A 16763-nucleotide genomic window follows, 5' to 3' on the forward strand; every position below is an offset into this window, starting at 1 on the left:
TATTTAAGTAATTTTGAAAATTATATTTTATTTCAGGAAGGAGCAAGTATAAATCGTTCTCTCTTGACTCTTGGAAAGGTTATGTCAGCACTGGTTGATAACAGAGGCTTTGTACCTTATCGTGAATCTGTTCTCACTTGGCTACTTAAGGTTAGTACAATACCATGTTATTAATCAGACATTTCATTATTTTATATTAGAGTAAAGTTTATTTTACTGATATTATTTTCTCAGTTATTGTCAGAAATCTAAGTTTATGATTGTTTTTTTAAATGAAGAATAACGTCAAAGGTCAAAACAGATTTTTTGTTTTATAGATTATTGAAATATAAAATATAATATTGTATAAAAATTTAATATTAGAGAAAAATTTATTTAACTAATGTTATTGTCAGAAATCTAAGTTTATGAATTTTTTTTTCTAAGTATATTTGTTTTAAAATAAAGAATTATATCTAAAAGTCAAAACATCATTTTTGTTTTATAGATTATTTAAATTAAAATATAAATATTTACCAAAATTATAGCAGTTCAATCCTATATAGGGCTTTCTTTCCATTTAAAAATTTGGGAATATAGTATTTCCTACTTTTAAAATAGTTAATTCATGTTTCTTGGTTTAATAAGTCTCTTTTGAATAATTTTTAATGATAGTTGTTCCATATGAAATTACAACTTTTCTTTTTTATTTATTTCCTGCTTCATAAAAGCTCACAGTTTGGAGCAAAAACAATTTTTAGGTGGCAATTTATATTTCATTTACAAGTTTTAAATACTTAGAAGTTTAGAAAATAGTTTTTTAGATCTTCAAAACAGGTTATTGGTTGTCAGTGATTGATTTTATGGGCACTGAAGAACTTCAATTTTTAAGCCTTCCTGATTTTACATGATTAGTCTCGAAATTGATAATCATTAGCCATGTAGGAGAATTAGACTATGCTTACATTTTAATAAAAATATAAAGCTTTGCTTTAATTAATCATTTATAATTTATTCATTGATTGATTCATTTGTTTTTTTATTCATTCTTATTTTATTTAATGACGCCAAAACTGACACTATTTGTGATACTACTAGTATAATTTATGTGTATGTGATCATTCAGGTTTCAATTTTAAAGTTTGTGATTTAATCGTTTGAGATAGCTTAAACAAACATTGTTGAATATTAGTTTTTTACATTCGATGTCTGGACCACATATTGCTGCTTTGCTTTCACAATGGAACAATCTAGGAACAAAAAGTTATTTTGAATTGATAATATTCAGTAAATTGCCTAGATTGTAACATTGTCCAGAGTTAGTTTGTGGTAAATACATGAACTTCAAATACATGGCAGTCTCTCGGGAGATCCCTGGAGAGAAAGTAACCCCAGTTCATGAATTTCTAGAAAATGGAAATTACAGTTGTGATGAGTTAATTGTGGCTGTTTGTCAGCAACCAAATAAACCATGGTCACCATTTAATATTCAGTTCAGAAATGCAATTGTATTCCTTATAAAGATAAAAATTAATTTTAATTGACAAGAGAAATGACATTAGTATCCATTTAATTCTGATTTGATTATTATAAATGGAAAATGGAGACCAGAAGAATAGTAAAAGTGGCTGGCCACGCATAAATGTTTTATTTACCCTTTCGCAATACCTGAAAAACACTTTAATCTGATACTTAAAGTGGCCATCATACGTCTTAGATCAAACTCAATTGAGCATCTGTGGAATGAGTTGTCAAGATAAATTAAGAGATATACAACTTTACAGGACTCGCTCAAAGACAAATGCATTTGAAAATATGAACCTAAAGTTTGTTTGATTTTTTTATTTGGTCAGTATTATATGAATGTAGGCCCTGATAAAAAAATCAATACACCAATTTAAATGTTAATTTTTGCACAATAAAAAATACTTTTAAGTAGTGATTTTTTTTTTAAATTTTGTAATTCATTTAAATAATGTGTTGTTCTTTCATGATTTGTTTCATTGTTTCATAATACCTCAATTATTTATTGTAAAAACTGATGATTATCAGTATATCGGAAATCCAAACAACTTCCATTTCGACTACTTAACAAGAACTTTAATGAAATCATCAAGGCTTCAGTAAAATTATAAACTTTTTTTATTAGGGTGGAGCATTGTTGATAACTTTTATATAAAATAATTAAATACAATGTAGTTAATTACATTGGAATTGGTTGTCTATGGAATATGTTTAGACATATTACTAATTAGAAATTAGTTTCTATTTGTCAAGAGATTTTTTTAACCAGCATAAAAACTATAAAATGCAACTATTAAATTTATAAAAAAAATTTCTTGGTTGGTTTGTCCTAAACTGGACATTTTGAATGTTAGAATTTGATAAAAATAAAATGTTAATTTGGCAGTTTTTCACTAAAATAGTTTCTTTCCATGTTCACTAGTATATAGACTCTAAATTTCATTCATAGAAGTTCTTTCTTTTCTCGTTAATTATTAAACTGTAAATTAATGACACAAAGGAATGAAGAATTGGTGACTTTTTTCAAGAAAAAAGTTTATTTCTAAAACAATAATTGTTTGTCTTTTCTTTCAAATCCAAAGCAATTATACTAGAATTGAAAAAAATTCAAAATTGAAAAACAAATACTTTCACAAATTTTAAAATCTGGTATAATTGTTTTAAACCTTCCTCTCCCAAATGTGGTATCTATTAGGTGGGGACTGCTGGGGTAGTTGTTATAACTGGGTTTTGTTGTAAAGTGTCATGCATTCGATTTATTTGTCAAATATTAAAATAATTATCTCCATTTGTCAGAAATGATAAGGTAATAAAAAATAAAAATAATAATAATGACTAAGGAATAAAGATTTTGGCTTAAACTAGTGACACTCAGTTATCTTAAGCTTGAAATAAAAACTTTGTCCATAATTTTAAAAAGTCATCCATTAGAAAACGATGAAATAATAATATATTTGATAAATGCTTACAAGATGGTAATGTTCGGCAGCAAAGAAAGGAAGACCATGAAAAAACACATATATTACTTTCCCTTATATGACTCTGAAATGATTGATTGCAAATCAGATCAATGGAATTGGTTAGAAACACTATACAAAGGATCATCCAGGGTTCCAGGCTTGAACAGAAATGAATTGGCAAGGATAAGTGCCTAAAGAGAAATTTAAACACGCTAAAAGATTCTCATTCCTTTGTCAATCTTTTGTGAAACAGAGATAAAATGAGTTCTAGATTACAAGAAACTAATTAAGAATATTAAAACATTAGAAGGTTTGGTGGAAGATTATTGATTGACCGTGTGTATAGATGAATGGAATATGGTCCGGGTGCGGTAAAAAAAAACAACTCAAATAGTAGATATATATTACTTTCTAATTATTATTATTAATTACTTTTTATACTAAAATAGTATAATTATCTACTATTTGAGTTTGTTTTTTTTACCGCACCCGGACCATATTCCATTCATTAGAAGGTTTGGGATAAATAGTTGATCAAAATTTAATTTTGTTTTTATATAACTACATTTTTGGTGTTCTGTAGTTAGTTCAAGTTTGCAAACATTTTTTTTGATCATTGCTTATTATGTACTGAGGATTTTTTTTAGAGAAATATTTATTAAAAATTGCCTTCAGGATTATTGACTTTGTTTTTTTCCCATAGCTATTTTTTGAATTTTAAGACAGCAAAAATATCTAAACAAATGAATGCATGGTTTAAATGTTATTCATGATATTAAATAATCTTATTATAAAAATGTCATTTATTAAAAAAAGTGTGGCTTATATCATTCCTACCAGATAAGTAAATTTGTTTTTACTTAATAGTTTAATAATATTTCTGTTGAAATTAAAACATACTTAGATCTTTCAAGATACTTCATTAGTTTTCTGTTAGCTGTGCAGATTTATGGTGTAGTTATATTTATATATATTTGGTATGATATTGGAATAATGAGAATAAAAAGAAATTTCTTTATAAATTTATTAAACAATGTAACATCTTTTTTTTTTTTTCTTTTTTTCCTTATTCATTAAATTTTAAATATTTTTTTTTCTAGTTTTATTTTTGTTGAAAACATATAATTTACTATAATAATTAAAAATTTATAACTTTATATATATATATACACAAATCATGCAAATGAAGTCAATGCAATGCTCCACTTATAAACAAATTTTGTCCATTGTTTACTTAGTGTGTTTATTTTTTCATTACTACATTTTTTATTTTATTCAAAATTTTCCAGTCTGTACTCAAAGTACGTGAAGTGAGCATGCCTTTCTTTAAATAGTTTTATTGTAGGAATGGATACTAAGCAAAATCAGTCTTTTAAAAAGGCAAAAAAAAAAAAAAAAGCATTGCATCGCAGAATATTATTCTGTTATTTTTAAACTTAAAATACCTTGTTTCGTTAAATGATAAAAATAACATTAAATTAAATATATAAAAGTTACAGTATAAAAAAATTAACATTTATGCCGTTAGTAATGAACCTTCACCACTCTAGTGTGGCCTCTAGGCCTTACGAGTATAAATCATGTGCACATTTCCACTTGAACAGATCTTCACTGTGGCATGAGTTTTTTTTTTTAATTTTTATTTAAATTTTTTTGTAATGTAAAATTGCTCATGAGTTTAATTACATTAAAAATATCTATATTTAAGTAGAATATGAACTTTTTTTTAATGTGTTTATGTTTTTTTGATTTTTTTTTACTAACAGTCTGATAAATAAATTATATCCTACTTAAATGTTTATCACAGCTGCACTCACATCTTGAGTGCAAATAATTAGTGTCGGATATTTATCCAAGTGGATAGCACGTGTAGGCAAAATGTTGAGAGCTGAGCCTTATTTTGTACTTTCTTCTTCCTCCTCGGGTATGCTCGACTTTGACGAACACTCGACGCTCTTGGTCCTTATGTAATTGCCCAGGACCCTCTTCTGCTTCTCCTTGCATAGTTTGCAGCTTCCTGCGCTGGTGTGGTTTTGAGATTGCTTTTCCTTTGTCATCTTTGCTCTTTCTGAAACATCAGATTGAAGGTTTTTTTTTTATCTGGAATCATATCAGAAAAATTATATTCTTTGTTTTTACAAGTAATATAATATTAATTAAAAAACAAACATTTATTAAGTTGTATATATTTTCCATTAAATATATTTAAAAGCTTCAATTGTTTGTAAGGTCAATTGAAGAGTGATTACAAAAACTAAAATGAAGAGTTTTCTGGTTACATAAGTCATTAAAAATATTATCATAGAATAGAAAAGTTAAAAAGGAATTCTTAAAAAATTCAGTTTTTGACTTGTATGGTTTTTCTAATCAACGTTTTGATTTATTTTAACTAAGATTTTTGTTGTAGTTTTATTGAATAACTTGAAAGTGGAATTCCAATCACGTTTTCTATAAACTTAACAAAACAATTTTTTTTCTCTTTATTTCACACAATACCGAGGTGTATTTTCAAAATTAATTTTTAGTTTTTTACTTCATTCAATACTTTTTTATGCTTTACTTTTGTAATAAAAATAAGCATAGGTTTAGTGTGTTTAAAATATAATCTAAATATAATGTGGTACATTTAATTTCAATTAATGCTGTGCTAACATAATAAATGTTCTAAATTATTTAAATATTTTTAAGTTCAATACGATGGTGTATCAAATAAAAATATAAATCTGTTTTATTTATTTTACTTATTTAATTCTCTCTTGTTGTATGTGATGTGAGTTATCTCATGGTTTCTAATCTCTTTATCCTTAAGACTATTATCCTCAATTCTCCCTCCTTAAGACTATTAATAGATGAGTGTGTTTGCTAAAATACAAGAGGCTTTAGCCCATGGACTAAACAACTTGAGTCTAAAATATCCTTGGGAACAGGATTATTGTTTTTAAATTTATATTTAAATTTTTAATGTATAATATTTCTGAAAATGTTTTTGTTTCTCACAAATAAAATAAGAATTAAATAAATGTTTACTTAACCATTAATTGTGAGTCAAAAATGTATCATCATTCATTAAATATTTTATTATCTTCGATTAGTAAATTAAAAAATAAATTGGAAAATATATTCATAAACTACTGAAATTGGTACCAAGATAATGTTTGCTATAAATCTACACAAAAAGTGATATTATGGAAAACGTTTGGCTTAGAAATATTTTTTTTTTATTTTATAAAAATTAAAATAGATTAGGAATGTTAAAATGTATTTATTAACTTATAAATGATTTTAAGTAGAAGGATATATAAAATGGTAACTCACTGTATAAGCAACAGAGTCTATAGGACAATAGGTATCGCTGGTTTGTGTTGTTTTTTAATCCTCACTAAGTCTACCTCGAGGTCGAAGATAGCATTAATCAATTTATTTTTCCTTCTCTTCCTCTTTTTACTTAAAGAAATATCAAAGAGTAGTGTAGTACATCTTTTAACAATGTGATCAAACAGTAAATCAGGTTATTGGAATTAAATTCAGTTATAAGAACCCTAGTTTTTATTTCAATCATGATCTACTCAAAACCACTGCCTAGAAAAATTATAATTATTTAATGTTTATGGATTTCAAGTGATCAGAGGCTTAGCTGTTGTTAGTCTGAGTTCTAATTCTTCATTCAAAACATAAAATTGGGATGCTTTCATAATATGTATATACTTCTTGTATTTGTGCTTAGTAATTAATTATAGCTTCTAAGTTGAAAGGATCGAAGTAGACTAATCATGCGAATCTTGAAAGTTTATGAATTAAAAATTATGTTAATTTGATGTGTTCTGTACTGAAATATGCGACTTTTTCAACCTGCCCAGTTCCACAAACATTGTAGTATTCTTTTAGTTAGCTGATAATTCTTGTTAGAACTAAGTATTTAAAAAATTAAAGCATTATTTTTTATCAATTGGAATCAAATGTTTTATTCATTTGAGTTTTTAAAATTTGTTACAAAAAAAAGTCATTCAAGGCAAAACTACAAGTTTCAATTTTAAAATTAATTTTGGATTTTTATTATATTTTATTTGAATTCCATGACGTTTAATGTCTTCAGGAGAAGTATTGTTGTTTAAATTCTTAAGAGGGTTGGATTTTCATTATTAATTTTCAATGTTTTTAACTGTTCAAAAGCATTCAGAAACTGTATAAATTTATATCAGGAACCTTGTATGTTTTCCATTGTTAATAAAACTGAACAACGTTATGTATATATTTACTTTCCATGCTTCCAAAACTAGTTTCCAGGTCGATTTCCCGCATCCTTGATTTTATATGGATGATCATTCATAATTACTCCATACCAAATAGAACATGGAATGTCTTAAACTCCTCAACCCCAGATATTGATGTTGCTTGTATATGAAGCTGCAGTTTCTTACCCTTAGCAATCTACAGAGCACTAACCCGGAAATCAAACCTTGTGTGGTTCACTTGTGACAAAGAGAAAATATTTGAATATTAGGTTTAAAAGTGCACTCCGAATCTCATTTATTGGGCATTTTTCTGTTAAAACCTTTCAGCTAACACATAAACATCAGGAACGACAATTGATAAAATAGATCTTACAATTAATCCTCACTAAAATATGAGTTGCTGAACCCTAGGTAGCATGTCCCACAGGTCTAAAGTATGTTATAAAAATATTGATATGAATTACTTCATTTCTTTTACTATAATCCGATTAAAAATTATAAATATTAATTAAAAGGATAATCATACAAAACATTCAGAGTAGATTAAAAATTTCTAAATTAATTTTTAAGTTTAAGTTTCCAATATTTTTATGCTTTTATGGAGGTTAAAGTTGACATCACAGAGATACTACTTATATCCCATTAATTCTCAAGAGTTATATTAATATGTACGTTGAAACATTTGTTGGTTGTAAATATTATAAATATGTGTTACAAGTTAAGCTAGCTATCCCTAAAAAATTGAATATTGGAATGGAGTGTTGTTCTGTGGCCGCCTTAAGAATGATGATTGGTTTTCTTTAATTTTGAATTAACTGTTTTATAGAATCTTAATCATATTACCGTTATTTGTCTTATATTAGTTTAAATGACTATTGAATAATATGGAATGTTGGATGGTTCATGAATGAGCCCCCTGGTTATGAATGACAATGGACGGGGCCACTCTCACGACGATACTACGCAACTCGCACCCCCGCCTACGTGACTTGGGTCAGCGGGCCTAGTCCTTTCCAAGATCGCTCAATAAAAATCCTTGGGTCGTTGTTGACGATGTAAATATGTAAACATGATGGGTCCTTGATTTATCAATTTGTCCGTGTGTTAAGTGAGATGTAAAAATTCATTTTGTATTATATATATGTAGCTCTGTGGCAAAACTGTGAATATATCCATTGTTGAGCTCAAGCTATTTGTAACAGTCGGTAGTTGCGAAGCTTAGTTGTGAACTTTTGTTGTTTGTTCTGACTACAGTAAGAACGTTTTATGTTATTTAATCGTAACTAATAAAACAGTAAAAACATTTTATTTTTGAACGCATTAAATTTCTGACCAAAAATATGAAGTTATGGAATGTTGATACACATACAGAAAATTTTTTTTCTTGACTTCTCTAAGTAGGGAAGGATATATTCGAATGTTGTCAGAGGCAATGCAATACGACCAAATATTTCGTGTTAATAATTTAACGATTAGATTATTAAATCTTCTCCGACTTCCTGCATAAAAATATCCCTTGGCGTTATCTAAAATATAGTACACTGAAGAATTTCCGGTCAGATCATTTTTTTATTCAACTCAAATGGTATGAAAGATGCTGATACTATAAGTTGTACAGTTTGACTTTCTGATTTATATTTGGGGTTCTCTATTGGATGAGAAGTAAGGTTGTCTATACAACTATCACGGCGCAGAAGTGTGTCAAGGGTTTTAACGATATTTCTGTAGGAGGGTAACATAAACTACCAACGTCATGCTCTTCGGTATGGTTTAAGAGAAAGCACTGTATCTAGAGTCAGTTATAATTGTCTAATTAGATGATATTTATATCTTATTATATGTCGGTTTATAAATATAGTTATGTTTTGAATTATAAATTAAGTTTGATATCCGTTTTGGGGTATTTATGTTATCCACAGTTGTATTACTTCTTCAGATAGAAAGATTTTTTTTTTTACAGCGTAGAAAATAGTCTTATCGTTATTGCTCAGCCCGTATTAAATTTTGCTTCAGTTAACAGTTTGCCTTGGATTCAACCCTCCTTTAACTGATAAGATATAGAATCACTTGACTTTCAATTATCCTTCTTTAATTAATATCGGAATTATTTTATTGATATTAATTGGTGAACATTAATTCGCCATATGGGTATTACTCCATTTCTTAAGAGTGCTTGCTATTTCGATATTCCGAAAGTCAGAGGTTTTAGTTATCTACTACTGCTTTGATGAATCCTCCCACATCTGATCCACATAACACTGTTTAGACAAGGAATAGCCAACCCAAAATGATTTTGCGGTACACATCAGAAATGCATCATAACTATAAAATTATATACTTTATATTCATTGTTATATCCACTATAGATATTTTTTTAAAGTAAAAAACTGAAACATAACTCATTATTACTCTAAACTCATACATAAAAAAAGAAATGTCTGTCATTATTCGCAAGAATATTGTTTTGAAATCCAAATTTATTTTTTTCTCATAATTTCGACGGTTAATTTTTTTTTTATGAATGCATAAATAATGTATTTTTTTAATACATAGCTTTTCATCTACTTTGGCCATTATAGACTAAATATATGTCGTAAAAGTGTGACGAGTTTCTCGGGCCTGAAAAATGTACTAGGCAGGCAGTGGTTGGCCACTCCTTTGTTAGACGACCTTGCTTATTAAATTCTTATTATATTATTATGTTGGCTAAAATAATAATAATACAAAAAATAGTGCTTTATATATATATAGTTAACACTGAAATTTTTATGGTTGAACTACGTATCATATGCTTCATCGTTTCGTGCCCTATCTTTCACTTTAAGTTAGGTCTTGGAGGATTTTTATATACTGAACACTACGTGTCTTGATGCCAAAATGTTATGGCGGCTCCAAAACACGACACGTGTTTGGCCCACGTGTCCTCTAAATATAGGTCAAGGATTCCCATTTACTTCCTCAAGTTTATTTTTAGTTTTGCTAGGGACCTATGGTAGAACAGAATATTTTTTTTTTTTTGCAAATTACATAGTTATGGTTTTCATATTGTAAATTGATTTTATACCAATTTTGTATCGTTATGTTTTGTTTATATTTTAACTAAATAAAACTTATGTGGAAAAATTCGACTAAACTGCGAATATAGAGACCGAATCAAATGACTAATAAATAATCCCGATAACTTACAGTTTACAAATTACTTACTTCCCTTAAAAATATAATTCCCAACAATATAAAATCACTGAAATACTTAGGTTTGATATTGTTTAATGGAAAATTTTCATCTATTTCTGGAAAAACCTATTCTAATTTCCACGATAAATTTGTAAAAAAACAATCTGTATTTGCGTCATGATTGTGTGTATAATTTATAATTTTATATATCTGACGTCAACATTGAACAGGACGTAAATACTGGAGCTGAGCAAGAAAGCACCACTAATTATGTTAGATATTTAAAACATTTATAGTTTTCTAGATCTGATCAACAGAATCAATAACTTGTTGACCTCTAAGAAACTTATGCGTCGTTAGTGTAGTATTTCGGTAGACAACAAGAGAAGAAAGGCCTTGATTGGTTTTGTGATGGATAAAACAAATCCAGAAAATTTGCTTGAATAATTATTCACGGATGGTAATTAACTAATTAGTAGTTCTATTAGTCGTACATGTATTCTCAGGGTCGAGAGATTTTGTCGACTGAGGTATCAAATGAAAGAGAATTTCGTGGAGGAGTGACGAATCTCAATTTCGGTAGGGGTAGATTGAGAATATTAAAATAATTAGGTTTTATAGATTTCGGCTCGGACATCAATGTCCACGGGTTTTGTGCTTCAAAGCCCAAAAATGAACCATTTTTGAGATAGCGCAGGAATTAGGCACTGATCAAACCTAAATAAATCAAACTATAGACGCCATGGCTGCCTGGTATATGCCTTAGCACTTAGCCGCCAACCTAGGAGGTTTTTTTATGTTGATGCTTTGAAATTATTTATTGAATTAACTTCCTTAAGTAAAATACTAAGATATATCCAATAAATATTGTGAATATTATTTTATTCAGAATTCCTGGATAATTTTATCCAACTAGCGTAGTCACAAATAGGATAAATAAAGTTTTTAGGAATCTACTATAATCTTTCCGTTGGTGTGTGGCGACTATTTGAGGCAAATGTTCAGCCGATTTTCACGCTCACATTATTCAACTAGAAGATTTTCCAATAAAGCACTTAACACTTTTAAACCTAATTCGAATTTACTGTAGAGAAGAAGGCTAGATATCAAATTCGAGAATTCTCAGAGGGGTAAAGTAGTTTATTTATATCTTGCAAAGACCCATGACAAAGTATCATTTTAAAAAAAAAGTTGAAGTATTGAATACTATAAGATTGGTACCATGATTACCTAAGTAGTTATCGTTTTCTACCAAATTTTTCTATATAAACAAACGTAATAAAATGTTGGAAATACACTTTGTTCTATTTCCTTTTCAATTACACACATTACTTTTTGCCTCTATTGGTATTAAAATCATAATATAAACAGGATAGAGTAAGTGGGGATATTCCGCCGTATATATCCGATGTTTAAATATGTATGAGCCTAAGTCGTTCAATTTTTATTTTTTTTATTAGCACACTTCACAAAAACGTCCCTAGTTGTTTACTTACTACGATGCAACATTCTTATTTACATTACATTTAATTTTGTATAAATTGCTATAATAATATAAATATTAAAAATAAAATTCAAAAGATTTAAGATAAACGAAGAAATTATATGACGATCTGAAATGCTCCTATCTACCTCAAGATCTTTCCGAATTCCTGTTGGAAATGAAACCATTTAGATGCGTCCAAGAGGTTGCACGACATTTTAGGCACTGGACATTTTCTTATGAAATTATTGTCTGAATACATTTCTCTAAGCCTGTTTTATTTATTTTATTGTCCACCTTGATTAGCTTTTGGTTTCTTGAAGTATTTTTTTAAATTCTTAAATTTTGTAACCGATCTAGCCCGAACCCAATATTATTCCTTCCATAATGAACTCCCTAACCACCCAAACCCACTCGTTTCTAACCTTGCTTCCTCTTCCATTCCTGGCAATCCTCCGAGGCGCCTGAAAAGAAGATGGCCTCGTGACCTTATATTGTAAACTGTTTTTAGAGTTCTACTACTGGGTAGTTTCTCTACATCCTGCATCATATCAGTATGTCATTATGATCAAATTTACTGGTTGTATTTTTTTATACAGTTGTAAATATCAATAAATAAATTTTAAAAAATTATTAATTTTTGTATATTTTTCGGAGTACTCGTTACTCCTCCTTATTTTCTTGTGATTGTTAATGATAAGCCGTGCCTACAATGAGCTATAAAGAAACAACTTAGTAGTTCAATAGAAAATTATTAAAATGATATACAAATGCAGCTGCAATAAGTCTGACATTTTGTTTTATTTATTTCTTTGTGGTGAAAGTTGGGCAAAAACGGGTTGGCCTTGCGAGTGGCGAAGAGCCTGTACTGCATCCACCTCGATTTGTCAACAATTTAGGAAATATTTTACACATCGGTGACCCAGATCCGTGAAAGTTTAATTATCGAAATATCCATTAGGATCGATAAAATGAGATACAGGATGCACGCTATCTCCACTATGGATTTTTTTTTCTTCTAATGATTTATCGATTGTTGTTACATAGAAGATATAATTAATGATTTGTTTTCGTATTGTCACCGTGATCTAGAAAGCTGAATGAGTTGAACAATATATGATAAATCTCGTCCGAGACAATAGGCAATCGCTTGACAATAACTAGTGGATCTTGTTTATATGTTATTTACTTCTGTTAATTATTAATATTAGAGTTCATATAAGTCTTTCTTTGAATATTTTCAACTGCGTTATAATAAGGTGGCCTTTGCAAAGGAAATAAAGGAAACCGATGACATCAGAGCCAACCTGATACGGAAATATTCATCGTTGTAGGTTTCTTATTTTAGTGGTTTTACGGCAACATGAGCTGTGTAGAGAGCGAGAACAAGGCTGGCAGTCTGATAATACCTTTTTATTTAATTTTCTTGCTTGGATTTTATATTCTTGTTGATTTGAAATTTAAATTTTCTAATTTTAGTTTCTGTTTATTTCTTAATAACTTCTGGTACTTGGTAATATTTCTAGTGGTTGAGCTATTTTAAGTCAATTATTGTTTTGTTTTTTTCTGACCTCATACGGTAAACTGTGGGTTGGTGCCCAGAGCTAACACCGTGGGATCGTCTAAATTCATTTTGCCCTGCTGCCACGAAATAAAGATTAACTGATTCGAGTGGTAATCGAACCCATACTGTTGTTTTCCCGTCCTAACGCACTCCAACACTCTTGTAATTTAATAGAATATATAAATTACTGTGTGTGAACCACGCATGCAGGTAAATACAAGGTACCATGGAAATGTTAGTGTTAACTTTCAGTGGAGCAATACTGAAGTCAAAAGTTCCGTGTTGCTTATTGTGGTACACCAATGGTATTGAAAGGCGCAAAAAGGCTGTTCGAGAAAGAGGATGAGTATACCTTTCGATTCGTGGTTCGTGTTCTCCTGTTATTCTCTGTTAAACAATTTGCGTTTTACTGTTCTTACCTGATATAAAGTATAAATTAGTCTTATCAGAAAGTTGTTTCTATTCTATTTGTGATAAGGAAGCCAATATAAATATGAATTATTGTATTGAAAATGAATAATACGTTTTAAAAAAGAAATATCTATCTTTTTTAAAATACAAATAAACTAATTGAAATTTGATGTGATTGGTATTATTTTATATCGATCACCAGGTAACGAGTTTTACAAGGAGGTTACTAAACCATTTGAACCATTGGAAGGAATTTGGCTGCCCTCTGGTACCAATAATAACTCCTATCGGTTGGCATTAAGGATTAGTGAGGTCTAATAACAACTGGTTTAATTAAAATTATGAATAATGAAGGTCAATTTAACACCGTTCTTATTGTATTTTTTATTAATACTGCAGACAACTCTTCGATAATGAAACATGAAGCCTAAAAAAATTAGGCCTGTGCATATTTCAGGTAGGTATAGGCTTAGTCTAGAACCAGAGATTAATTTTTTTAGTAAAATAGTTTGAACAATTAAAAATGTTTAGCATAGCTGTTTGATACTTTTTAATAATTAAATTCATTTGTTTAAATACAAAAAGTAATCGTGTATTAACAAATTAAACAAGTGTTCAAGAATCAGATCAGGCTTATTGAAGACTACTAAACAAGTTTCAAACTGTGATAAATAGAAAATTCCTTATTTTACGTTTATTCATGCATTAAGTGCTATTCAAGATATTACTGCGTATACGTTAATTCTTACGGCGTTGATAAGATTCCGCCTGTTTCACAGATATTTTAGAAAACCAGTTCCGAGAGAAAGTTTTAGTTGATACCAACAATCTTTTAGTTGAATTAACATCTCGTTTTCAAGTTAAATTGAAATGTTAAGTCGAGATGTATATTTACGTTTATTTTTTTTCATGGATAAACATTTACTTCACTTGTTTATTTTCCTAGTTGTGCTCTTTGGCAAACAATAAATATTGATACTATAGCAACTTATTCTTATATTCAAGGAGAGCATAACTCGCCCGCCATTTTGTTCTGTTATCTGGAATAAAATATACGCTCATGCACGTCATCTCGTTAAGATATCTTAATAAGAGCCAGAAATAGTAGCAGTTGTTGCTTCATTGATAAGATAAGATGTTGTGAACCCGTTTTGCCCCCCTCCGTCTCGATGAACTATAGCTGTTTACATTTGGATTGCTCTGTTTTATATAGGTTTTTCGGTGTGCAAGCAATGGCAGATAAGCCCATAGCGTTGCGTGAGTACCTAATAGGAGTTGATAGAGTCCATAGTTGAATTGTTAGCAAGTTTGTACAAAATGTCTTATTTCCAGACTAGTTGGAGATAAAGTAATAATAATCCTTTCTTATTCTATTAAAAAAAAAGAAAAATTCTTTGCAGTCATAAAATTTTAATTACTCCCCACGTAGGTGTTTTTAATGTAAGGATGCGCATTAGCTAATCGTTAAATATTTGGAATGATAGCGTGTTGAGTAGTAAAGATAATGATTCAAGGGTAAAAAAGTTATATAATTTTTCAAATTTCAAAAAATTTATTTCGTTTCTTATTAGTTACTTGTTATCCTCAGATCACCATATGCATAGTTACATTTTTCTTTCTTTCAGCTGATGTTGCATATTTTAAAAAAGTCTTCAGTTTCATAAGATTGTTTTCTTATTCTTTAAAAATTTATTTGTTTCTTTTTTAAAAAATTTCTTTCATTTTATTTGTAAATTTATCGAAGGTTATATAACGTCTGCATTTAAATGTCGTGACCATTATTTTAAAACAAAAAAAAAAGAAAGATAAAATTCCTGCTGCGGTTTAATCTGCATAAAGTCACTGGTTTGTTTTAGTAGGGAATCGACTCCAGTTTGTTATCGAATTTTATGTGTTTAGTTTATCTGGTTAGGATCTCACCAAAAATCATTTATTTTTTAATTGGACGTATTTCAAAGATATTACTGTACCTACGTCTCTTTTTTTGGTTTCTCTCTACCGACTGCCCTAAAGCTAAAGGTATTGTCACAAAGTAACCTCTGTTTACGGTACAATCTACTCCGGAATACATGAAACTCAAAATAAATTTTGCGAAAAGTTGGTTTCATATATATTAGATATGTATACTGAGGTTGTTGTTCTGATAGATAAAACTGAAACTTCAGCAGATTATAAAAACCTGCTTCATTGATAGTTAAAAAAATAAAAATACATATTTTTAGTAAATGCAATTAAATAAACGACTAATAATGAAATAAAGTTAAATATTTAAGCATTAGTTCTCCTTAGTTTAACATTCTCACACGTAGCGTATGCGTTTTTTTGTTAGATATAAATTGAATGGTATTTTATTTGTATTGTAGAGGTCTGTGCTAGATGCACAGCTCAAGATTCTTCCTTACAGTTGTTATCTCAGGACGTAGGTTATATAAATTTAAGATAGATAGTGGCATTGTTAAGTAAATCATGAGAAAAAAAGTTAATAATATTGTATTAATAATAATAAAAAACTATATGTTCATGGAATGTTCGATGGTATTCCCTCATTAGGTTCCAGACACGTCAGAATGAATTATCAATTAAATGCAGGTGACGAAGGTTGGACTGATTTACGCAGCCTCTGGGTTCCTGTTTGCGTCAATTACAATATGTTAATTTAAATACTGTATAAAATATTAACTACTCCATTTTTATGAAGTATGATAAAGTATAATACTTGAAAAAAAAAATCATTGTCTTGTATCTTTGAGGATCAGTTAAGGTGACAATATTATGATATGTAAATCTCACTATGGAACATCTTTAGCGCTGTATGTTTAATTTTGATAATGGTGGGAAGTAGGGGGAAAAAAGAGCGTAGAGTAGTTCATTCTTGTGAGCTAATGCTATAGTTCATTTTTGAGACTCAAAAAGAAAAGAAAAAAAAAAAATATATA

General features: G+C 28.9%; 1 protein-coding gene across 2 annotated transcripts in view; it reads left to right on the forward strand.

Moving 5' to 3' along the window:
• Positions 1 to 16763, forward strand: part of neb (nebbish) — a 111378-nt gene that overhangs the window by 10812 nt on the left and 83803 nt on the right. For both annotated transcript variants that reach the window (XM_014438273.3, XM_014438248.3), the window contains exon 8: positions 37 to 150. In XM_014438273.3, the coding sequence (XP_014293759.1) occupies positions 37 to 150 (114 nt within the window). The remainder of the gene's footprint in view (positions 1 to 36; positions 151 to 16763) is intronic.

This window comes from Halyomorpha halys, unplaced genomic scaffold (genome assembly GCF_000696795.3).
Source record: "Halyomorpha halys isolate HHAL.00 unplaced genomic scaffold, Hhal_1.1 Scaffold5.1, whole genome shotgun sequence".
In the NCBI taxonomy this organism is placed as follows: Eukaryota; Metazoa; Arthropoda; class Insecta; order Hemiptera; family Pentatomidae; genus Halyomorpha; species Halyomorpha halys.